The sequence below is a fragment of the Myotis brandtii genome, unplaced genomic scaffold (assembly GCF_000412655.1).
Source record: "Myotis brandtii unplaced genomic scaffold, ASM41265v1 scaffold2247, whole genome shotgun sequence".
Lineage (NCBI taxonomy): Eukaryota > Metazoa > Chordata > Mammalia > Chiroptera > Vespertilionidae > Myotis > Myotis brandtii.
The window spans coordinates 210,510-221,400 of NW_005358421.1; the positions used below are offsets into that span (position 1 = coordinate 210,510).

Consider the following 10,891-nt stretch of genomic DNA (forward strand, 5'->3'; position numbering starts at 1 on the left):
GGGTCCTTTTTCAAATCAGAGACTTCCTCCTCTCTTCTCACTCCACTCCCAATTTTAAAACTAAATAATGAAGCCAGAGACCTCTACAACTAAGTGCTCCCATCTGTATACTTTTGGATTCTTGGCTGTCAGCTTCACCTGGGATGGAGCCATGTCCTCTTGGACACTATGATTTGGCTTTCTGTCACCTCTTTGGATTGAAGAAATAAGAGAAGGCTCAGGAGAGTGTGCTATACCTGGAGCCAGGGGAGGAGAAATGTTTAGAGTAAGAGCCAGTTTTCAAGCCAGTCAATTCCTGCAGAAACATGAGTAAGAATGAGAATGGCCTTACCTGATTTGATTGGTGAGAAGTAGGTATAATAACGATGACAAAGGATGGTTTCAATAGTGTGTTGGAGACAGAAGTCAAATTACAGGGAATTTTAAATACTTTTTATAATAAACTCAAACAAGAATGATTCAATCATGGGAAAATCTTTATTTAAGCCTATCTTTGCATACAAATCATAAAAATATGTTCACAGTTCACCCTAAACACTCAATTCTTTTTTTTTAAGAATAGTTTATTGATTTTTAGAGAGGAAGGGGGAGGGAGAGAGATAGAAACAAAAATGCCAGAGCACAATATCTATTGGCTGCCTCCTGTATGCTGCCTACCAGGAATCAAGCCTAACACCCAGGCATGTGTCCTTGACCAGGGAATTGAACCAACAACCTCCTGGTGCATTGAATGAAGTCCAACCAACTGAGCCACACCAGCCAGGGCAAGACTCAATTCTTATAGTTTCTCAATGCTTCCAATGTCCTTCTTCCCTGTGTTCTTAGATCTTTCTTCTCTTTTCTCTTAAAAATCCTACTTACCCTTCCTCATTTTCAACTATGCTCCTAAATAGATATAGAAAATAACCTTAATAAAATAATAATATCTAAAACAATAACAACAAACATTTCAAGTACTCCTCAGGCCAGGATGAATAGAGGTACAATGAGGCTCCTTCTTCTCAACCTTAGGAGTATGAGATTCTTAATGAACAATGCCAGCAGAAGATTGATCTATGCAAAGAACTTGCCCTTTGTCCTAAGCCGCTCAGGGGTGAGAAATGGAAATATCATACAGAAAAGATTTAGGGGGATTGTGGAGGGAGGTAATATACAATCATTAAGTGAAAGCCATTGTCTTCAGAAAGGCTCCAGAGAAGAAAGACGGTTGGCCACAGCAGCAGAATTCTCTGAAGAACCGCTGGAATTCTAACTTCCCCTTTGCTATGGAGACACAGAGCACTACATTCCCCACTTGCTTCCTTTCTCTATCAGGAATGCCTTCCTCCTTTTCCGACTGGTGAACCAGGCAGCCTTCAAGATCCAGTTCCAACTACACCCATCTGATGATGCTGCCTCCTGTAACAGAAGCCTTCCCTGGAAACATTTCACTCTTCCATCCTCTGGGCTCTCATAGGCTAAGTGTGTATGAGAGATGTGAGGGAAGTGTTCACACTTCTAAGTCCACTGAAAAACTAGTATTTGTTTACAAGTCTGTATGCTGGTCAGGAGCTCTCTGACCTCTGTGTCCTTAGTGTCTCATATAGTTCCTGACATATAGTAAGGAATAAATAACTGTGAGGGAGAAAGGAGGAGAGAAAGGAAGAAGAAGAAAAAGGAAGGAAGAGCAGGTTGGAGAAAGTGAGAGAGAAAGCATCTGACTCAATGTTCCCTGCCAAGAAAAAGGGAAACGGATTCAAAAAAGTCTGGAGGAAAGGCACAGAACAGAGGAAAACCAATTTCCCATGTCTTCTCTGCCTCTCACTCTTCTCCCTACCACTTCCTCCCACAACCTCATACGACACTGTCCTCCTTTCATTCCTAATCCCTCAATTGACTCCAAAGGGAAGGAAAGAAGCCAGTTAAGCTTCTGACTTCTTCTACCCCCATTCCCCTCAAACCCCTTTCCACCGTGGCGCCTCCCCACTTTGCCTCTTTCCTCCTCGTCTTCCCCACATGCAGCACTCCCACCTTAGTGCCCTGGCATCTCACCCCTGTGCTGTGCCAGGTCCAGATGGGAACTTCTGCCTCAGATTAAATACCAAGAGGCTCTAGGGGCAGCCTGTGGTGTCTGGACTGAGGAGACTCTAGATTGGGCCTACAAGTCACCTGAGAAACAATATTGTCAAAGGGTTCAGGTGACCCAGGGATTGGAGAGTAGAGAGGAGCAAAAACTGGAAAGGGGAAGGACTCAACAATTACAGTCCTCCCTGCCCCATGCCCCCCGACTCCTCAAACTCATTCATGGATGGCCTTTAAATGATTTGCTCCTTGTTCCATGGGTCAGAATCATCATTTTCCCAGCTGTCCTCTCATAGCCCCTATACCATGGCTACTGGAGCTTCTTGACTGTCTTCAAGCTAGATGTGCTTTTCCCACTAGAAATAGTACCAGGATCCCCAAACCTTGTATAGTTGCTTCTGGGTCTCCTCTCCTTACCTAGACATTCAGGTGCTCCCCTTCCTCAACGCCCTTTCCCTGGCAATTCTGGAGCCACCTTTTCTTCCATGAAGATCATATATTCAAAAGCAGTTTATGAGTTGTAAAGCACTGTACTAGAATAAAATACTATCCCGAAAAAAAGACTTCTCTTTGTCTTCCCTTCATCTCTGTCCTTCTCTCATGATATATCTTATCCCTTCCTCCCCCATCCACTGCTGCTGCTCCACACTCACCCGGCAGGTTTGGTTTGGTGCCCTGTGGGACCTAAACCGATGTGCTGCACAGTGGGCCGAGTCAGGATGCAGGCAGGCATCTCAGCCCGCGGCCTTGGCAGAGTTCCCAGGCAGAGCCATCGGCCCAGGCCCGGACAGTACGCATGGATAAGGTGGGAGAGGGCGTAAGTAAGGTGGCTGTAGCCCCCCAGCACCAGGAACTCTCCCTGCAGCACAGCCCCTGCAGCTCCCACATGGGGGGAGGGCAGAGGTACCAGGTGAGTCCAGCTATCAGTCTTTGGGTCATAGGCTTCAAAGCTCAGCAGGTCCCCAGTCTCATCTAACCCACCTGCTACATACAACCGCCCACCCAGAGCAGCCATGACATGGCCAGCTCGAGCTACCCCCATAGGGCTCAGAAATGTCCCTGGTTTCTCAAGTTTAGGGTCATAGTGCAGTAATGAGGCCAGGCATTGGCTATTCCCGTTGCAGCCACCGCTTATGTACAATCGGCCCTCCAAAATAGCAGCTGCATGGGCAAAGCGTGGTGCTGGAAGTGCAGGTGCTGGCCTAAGGGAGAACAGAGCACATGATCAGGCAACAATCATCCTTGACTCTCCTCCTCCAAGTCTCCTAGTCTCTCCCTGATGCCTAGAAACTCTCCCCCACGCCCCACCCCTCACCCCCTCTTTCCCTGCTCACCTCCAGACGTTGAGCTCGGGGTCATAGGTCTCCACAGAGTTTAGGGCAACACCATTGGCTCGTCCACCCAGGGCATAAAGTAGTCCATCCAGTGCCACCAGAGGGAAAAAACTCCGAGCCTGGCGCAAAGGTGCCATCTCCTTCCAGTCCTCTTGGCTGGGGTCCCACCTGGACACAGTGTGACAAGAGACAGGAAGAGTGAGTGTGGGAGTCTGTGGTTGGCTGGGCCAGCAATTTCCCTCAGCTGCCCACCTTCGGGTCTGACGTTCTTGGGGGGTGCATACCTGAGAGTAGAAGCCAAGGTGTTGGCGTGGCTGTAGTAATCCTGTCCCCCACACACGTAGATTTCACTTCCTGCCAGGCTCACGGCCCCATGCCGGAAGCGTCCTGGGGCAGGCAGGGCAGGCAGCCGGCCCCACTCCACAGTTCGGACCAGTCCCATGCCGCAGCGGAAGGCCCGGGCCCACCACACTCCTCGGGATGGCTCTTTTATGGCCATGTCTGATCTGAGCCCGTCTCCACCTATCACTACCAAAGCCTGGTCAGGTTCCCTCCGCCTCTCTTGACCTGGAATCTCCGACTCCACTATCAGTTGATACAGCAAGTCTGGGGGCAGGGGTGGAGGCAGCCCAGCTGCCCGTACTCTCCGAAGCTCCTTGGTGGACATCCGGCCGAAGCGGACACATTGAAGCAGGGCCTTGGCCTCTGACTCCTGGGTCTCAGGGTTGGCTGCGAGCCAACATCGTGCAGCCGCAAAGGCCTCAAACTCCTCCTGCAAGTGTAGTTCATCATTTTCCAGGAGTTGAGCCAGGCAGGCAGCCGGTAAAGAAGGGAAAGTGGGGCACAAGGTCACAGCGGGCAGGTGGGTGAGGAGGTAATTACGGGCTTTGCTCCAGAGCCTCTCCAATCCGGGGACTTCAGCCATGGGGAAGAGGGCCAGGCAACGGGCAGGGCTGAGGCCGCGTGCCAAGGCTGTCTCGCACAGAGCTAGGCAGGAAGAGCTCTGGTACTGCAGGGCAGCCTGGGCAGCTCTCAGCAGTCCTGGCCATCTTGCCTGCACAACCCCAGAGTAGGCAAAAGAGACGAGGAGTCGCAGGTCCTGGGCAGAGATGATGTGTAGAGACACCTGTGTGCCCTGGGATTCCCTCATCCCACTCAGGAGCATGGCCCCAAAGAACTCGCTGCCACAGGCCAGGGCTGCTCGGTGCACTGCAAGAGGGAGAAGAAGTAGATGGGGATCCAGTTTTGCAAACTGCTAGGTACTATCCCAACTTCACAGCCTCAACTTTGAACCAACCACCCAAGACCAACGGCCAAACTGTGATGTGTATCAGAATACCATGGGGTACTTGTTAAAATGCAGGTTTCAGGACCCTGCCTCTGGAGATGCTGATTCAGAAGATCTGAATGGAGTTCCTAGAATTTTGTATCTTAACATTTTCAAGCACCTTGCATGACTCTCATGTTAGTGGCCTGAAGATACTTCGGTAAACATTGCTTTAGTCTTTTTGATCCGGGTCAATTAGAAAAAGTCTTGATAGATCAAGTCGAGAAGATGCTTTAGACAGCATTTGCTAACAGGGGGCACAAAATAAACTCAAAGACCAATGTGCAACTTGTATAGGTCTCTATATTGTGTACAGAATAAAATTCTTTCCTTGACAATTGTAAGAGCCACTGACATCAGCCATTCTGTTAGTCAGGTTTTACTCAGAAAGTGGTATGACACTCAGGAATGGCTATGAGCCAACCTACTCAGACTGCCATCTCCTCTTGCCCAAGATTTAGTGCTTAAGATTTCCCATGTGTTCTAGCTTTCTTCTGCATACCCCTACTATGCATCTCGGTATTATTTATGGAATCATAAAATTTTAAACTGGAAACCTTCAAAATCATCTAATTAAATTGCTCCCTTTAAGGTAAGAAAATGAGCAAAAAGAAGGGATTTATTTTCTATTGCCATGCAGTGGCTTTCTGGGCAGATCATCATCCACTGTCACTGATGCCAGGCTGCTGTGAGCATACCTGTGTATCGATACCCTGCTTCTCTGCATGGCCCTCATAACACTGGAACTGTCCTGTTAACAGATGCTGTTAAACAACTAGATCTCATATGCTTCCTAACATAACTCAACTTGAGGTTCTTGGCATCACCTATGGAGTATTCTGACTGATATATTGAACCTGAATCTAATCAAGACTTTAGCTCTAAATTCAAATTTATAAGAATTTGAGAGGCTAAGGGAAAAAATTAAAACCGTGAGGGTCCTGGTGGTTGTGGCTCAGTTGGTTGAGCATTGTCTTGTGGAGCAAAAGGTCGCTGGTTTGATTCCCGGTCAGGCACATGCCCAGGTTGCAGGTTCGATCTCTGGTTGGGCACGTTCAGGAGGCAGCTGATTGATGTTTCTCTCTCACATCCATGTTTCTCTCTCTCTCTCTCTCAAATCAATAAAAATATTTTAAAAAATTTTAAAAACATGAAGGAAAACACATACAAACCTAGAAAATGGAACATTCTATAGGATAACTAATCTTATTTTTTTAATGAGTCAAGTCATAAAAAGGGAAGGAGGACTATGCAAGAGGAAAGGAACCTTAAGAGATGTACATCTGAGTATATAGCACAGTCCTTGTTTGGCTCCTTTTAGTACTGAGCAAACCAGTACTAAAAGATATTTTTTGGACAAGTAGGAAAATTTCAATGTGGATTAGGTGATATTAAGGAATTGTTGTTAATTTTGTTAGATTTGAAAAAGGTATTGTGGTTAGCCCTAGCTGGTTTGGCTCAGTGGATAGAGCGTTGGTCTGCAGACTGAGGGGTCCCGGGTTCAATTCTGGCCAAGGGCACATGCCTGGGCACATGCGGGCTTGATCCCCAATGGGGGATGTGCTGGAGGCAGCCGATCAATGATTCTCTCTCATCATTGATGTTTCTCTCTCTCTCTCTCTCTCTCTCTCTCTCTCCCTTCCTCTAAAGATATTTTTTAAAAAAGATATTGTGGTTATACTAAAAAGATATCTCTTTTGAGGAAAAACATACCAAAGTATTTATGAGTAAAATGTCACAGATTTACAAGTAAATTAAAATATTAATTGTTAAGTGTGGGTGATGGGTGTTTGGGTGTTCATCTTTTTTTTGTTTGTTTTTGTTTATTGTTAATCCTTACCCAGGGATATTTTTCCATTGAGTTTTAGAGAGAGTGGAAGGAAGGATGAGAGACAGAGATAGAGAAACGTCCATGTGACACATCGATGTGAGAGATACCACATGCCCTTGACAGGAATTGAACCTGGGACCCTTAAGTTCACGGGCCAATGCTCTATCCACTGATCCAAACCAGCTGGGGTGGACGTTCATCCTAATACAGTGGGGCCTTGACTTACAAGTGTCCTGACTAACGAGTTTTTCGAGATACGAGCCGTCTCTCGGCCGATTTTTTGCTTTGAGTTGCGAGCTAAAATTCGGGTTATGAGCCAGCTTCAGATACCCCACCGCTAGTTGGCGCAGCGAACGTCACAGTGAACGCCACAACATCAGCCCAGCATCACGTGTCTCACTCGTTCACTTTTTGATTTGACATAGGAGTAATTTGAGTTACGAGCTCCGTCACGGAATGAATTAAACTCGTAAGTCAAGGCCCCACTGTATTCTCCTTACTTTGCTATGTTTGAAATGCTTCATAATTTTTTTAAAAAAGGGGGATGGGGATGCTCCTTGAAGTCCTCTATGGCAGGTGGCACAGGGCCAAGCTCCCAGTGAAGTTTATGAACCCTAGGCTGCTTTGACCAGCTTTGCCATGTTCATCTCTCTCAAAGTTGGGGTGATGTTGCTATGGCTTTCCATTGTCTTTTTAAGCAGTCAGTAGGTAGTGGCTCAGTACTTCCCAAGTGGTAACCATCAGTGGCAGCTTTCAAATATAGTATTGCCTGAGAAAACCTGCCTTCCTCGAGGCAGGTGAACCATCTCATCTTCCATGTCACCAAACTATAGCTCAGAGTCCACTGTGAAAGAGCTCACAACCACTTGTATTCTTCTTACTCATCATTAGTCTCTAGAATTTTAAGCGACAGGCTCCCACCATTAAGCTGGAATGTCTCTTAGAGAAATGAAAACAGTGTGTAAATTCCAAACCCTAGTGGGAATTTTGTATCTATGACATTTTAAATCCCCCCATCCATGTATTCCACCTGATGTTATCAGAAATGATAACAAACACATTAGAAATCTGCTAAAGATGGAATGTTTGTGTCCCTCCAAAATTTGTATGTTGAAGCCCTAATCCCTAATATGATGATATTTGTAGGTGGGGCCTTTGGGAGGTGATTAGGGATGAGAGTGCCTCTCTACCATGTGAAACACAGTGAGAAGGTGGCTATCCGAAAACAAGGAAAAGGGCCCTAACCAGAACCTGACCATGCTAGAACCTTGATCTTGGACTTCCAGCCTCCAGAACTGTGAGAAATAAATTTATGTTGTTAAACCACCCAGTCTCTGGTATTTTGTTGTTGTTGTTATTTTTGTTACAGCAGCCCAAATTGACCAAGACAGAATGCTTTTCCTTCTGGGAATCCCAGAAGCACTGTGGGTCTCAGTCATTCCTCTAATGAGCAGTAGCTATGTGACTTTGGACACATCTTCAAGTCTGATTTCTTTATCAATAAAGAATAAGAGCTGAACTAGATCATCTCTGAACTAATCCCTTTTCATTTTAAACATGTATGCATCTGCATTCCAACTCCAGTTCCTATGTGTCTTTGGTTTGGCTGCATAGGAGGCATTCATTGCATGGCCTAATGAGAGTAGGCTGGGCTAGTGGGTGTAGGCTTGCATCCTGGTTCTCACCAGTTAACATGTCTTAGTTTAATGTTCTTTAGCTGCACCTAGGAATAATGGTACCTACCTCACTAGTTTTCAATGAGAATTAAAAGAGATAGCAAATGTAACAATTCATGGTACTCAGTGCCCCACTAAATGTTAGTAGAATCTGAACTCCACTTATTCACCCCTCCTTAGCTTTCCTGGTGATGAGCAAAGTTAACTTCAAAGTGCCATGGTCTGAGAACCTTAAGATTCTGGCAAAACAGTACCAGACCTTGCTCATTAGCTGTAGGACCACATCAGCCATGTTGTCTGATACGGTCCTACACACTTAGGTGAAAGAACACACTTAGATGAAAGGACACACCATGTACCTCTGGCTTTTCCTGTGTCCTAAATACAAGAAGGGCCTTTGGTTAATTCCTGTTTGAGGCAATCGCTTTCTGCTTGTTCTACTGGCAATGGCTGCACCTTAGCTCCAGCCAGCTGGCTGTTCATTCCTTGCTACCGGGCCCAGGAAGCCACCACGTGGAGAGTCAGTTTAAATTTGTCAGTGCTCTTAGGAAATAATTCAAGTGCGCATGCTCCACTCTCCAGTGGCTCCAGAGAGGCACCAAAGACCCCCCAGGGAAATTCTGACTGCAGCTGAGATCCAAACCACTATGGTAGGGATCAAACCACCTGCTGCTTGCACACACCATTCCGGTAGCATTTGCACCTACAGTAAGGAATGCCCCACAGGCCCTCACCCCTCAGCCTGCAGCCGCCTGCTTCCAGCTCCAAGTCACACCCGACACCCTCTTGGTATAAGAGCTCAATGCCGCGCAGGTTCTCCCTCAGCTCCTCCGCCTGGCTGGGCTGCTTTTCTTCGTCCTGGGCGCGTCCAGCCTTCTTGAGCTGCCGCTGGGCCGCGGCCTCCACGCGGGGTGCTCCCAGGGCCTTGGCTGCCACCAGCACCTGCCCCAGCGGGACGGGACTGAGCACTCCCTCATAGGCAAAGGTCAGCACGGCCTCCCAGGCCTTGGGGGCCACGTCGAGGCTGACGGGGGGTCGCGGACCAATGCCGTCCAGCAGCCTGCCTCGAAAAAGGCTGCTAACTGCAGCCAAGATCACCCGATGCACCCCGTAGACGCGCCCCGCCACTGACACCTCTTCATCCAGCAACAACCTCTGTTCCCGCAGCCGCTGTGCCTCCGCGAAAAATTGGCTCGGATGCTCCTCGCTGCGCAGCCCCTCGGGCTCCGCCGCGTCTTCCTCCTCATCGTCCTCCTCCTCTAGGGACCAGGCGGGAGAGGGGAGGTCCCCTGGGGCCACGGACCTGGGACCGGGCTCTTCCAGAGGAAAGGGGGGCAAACTGGGATCCTCGTCCGGGGTCTGAGGCCAGGGCGGGTGTCTCTGGCCGGGCGAAGGGAAGCCACGGCCATCCTTCTGGATGGGCAGGGAGACGCGCCCCCGGTCCGAGGGACGGTGTTCCGAGGCCGAGACGCTCATGGCCTACGTTCACTGGATTGCTGCAGAGGCGCGGAGGAGGGAGAGGAGGGGTCAGAGCTGACCCAGGAGGTCAGAGGAACCCCTGCCTCCAGCCTGGCGACGTCAGTGTCTCTCCCTGCTTCAAGCCATTCAAACCGCCGCCGACCCTCCTGTTTGCACCCTTCTCCCCCTCCCCTAGCCCCCGCACCAGTCCCTCCCCCGCAACCCCTCTCGCCACTCGAAGGCTCAGGCAGCCAGGCGATAGCGCGCAAGGATGGGGTTCATGAGGTGCAGCAGAGCGAGCGAGAAGCGTGCGTAAAGGTCCAGTCCCCGGGGCCGTGCCCGCCCGTCTCGCCCGAATCCCAGTCGTCACCTTCCCGAGACACCAGCGGCCGCTCGCCCTCTCACTCCAGCTTGCTCTGCTTCGGGCGGCGTGGCAGCGGGGACTCGCCCGCAACCGAGCGAGCGGCCGCATCCGCTAATTTTAGCCGGCGCTGGCAGGCGTGGGCCTGGGCTTCGGGTGTCCGAAGTCCGACACCCAATCCTCCTGGGCCCAGTCCTGAGATGACCGCCTATCCCCTTCCATCTGTAGGTCATGTCCTGCCGCTGAGCGAGGCAAACTCGGATGCCGGAGGGTGCGGGGGTTGGGTGGAGTGAGGCAGGACGGAAAGGCTGCGTTCCTCGGACCGCGCTGGGGCGGATGGGTGAAGACTGGACTGCGTTAGACCCGCGAAACGGGGGGCGAGAGGGGTGAAGCATGTTTGGGGTCATTCCTGGGTTTTGACTTGAATTTTCCCTGCACGATGAAACTGGGACCCTGGAGCGAACAGTACCGATGTGAAATGCAAACGTAACCCGGCTGTGTCCGTCGTGGGTGGAGTGGGTGGGGAAGGTGAAGGGGTTAGTGTTAGGGCTATCACCCTAGGTGACCCACCCCAGCAGGGGGTTTCCTTCAAGACCGAGGTAGGGTCCCTGGTGAGAGAGCAAAACCCAAAACCCTGTGTCTTCATAGGTGTTTGGGGTGACGACCAGATAGTGGGGACCAGAGTCCTGGACTGGATGGGCTAGGCTAGGGACACTTTAGAATTTTGTTTGTGGCAAGACACCAACAGCCACCCCATCTGCCCGGAACAATGCCCCTTTCTCACCCCGAGACTTCTAAATCCATGCAGTTGCAGATATCCTCATGGACAAGGAATTTAGAGAA

At 49.6% G+C, this 10,891-nt stretch overlaps 1 protein-coding gene across 2 annotated transcripts; it reads right to left on the bottom strand.

The window, feature by feature from the left end:
* Positions 1-697: 697 nt before the first annotated feature.
* Positions 698-10,188, bottom strand: KLHL33 (kelch-like family member 33). 2 transcript variants are annotated; one of them, XM_005866168.2, is made up of 5 exons: positions 10,058-10,188; positions 8,964-9,725; positions 3,680-4,604; positions 3,396-3,563; positions 698-3,263 (listed from the first exon to the last, which is right to left on the bottom strand). In XM_005866168.2, the coding sequence occupies exons 2-5, from the start codon at positions 9,703-9,705 to the stop codon at positions 2,711-2,713; spliced, it is 2,388 nt and encodes a 795-aa protein (XP_005866230.1). In that variant the 5' UTR covers positions 9,706-9,725; positions 10,058-10,188; the 3' UTR covers positions 698-2,710. The 2 variants fall into 2 exon arrangements, with proteins under 2 accessions (XP_005866230.1, XP_005866229.1); XM_005866167.2 differs by lacking the exon at positions 10,058-10,188 and having other exon boundaries at positions 8,964-9,842.
* Between the last annotated feature and the right edge of the window lie 703 nt (positions 10,189-10,891).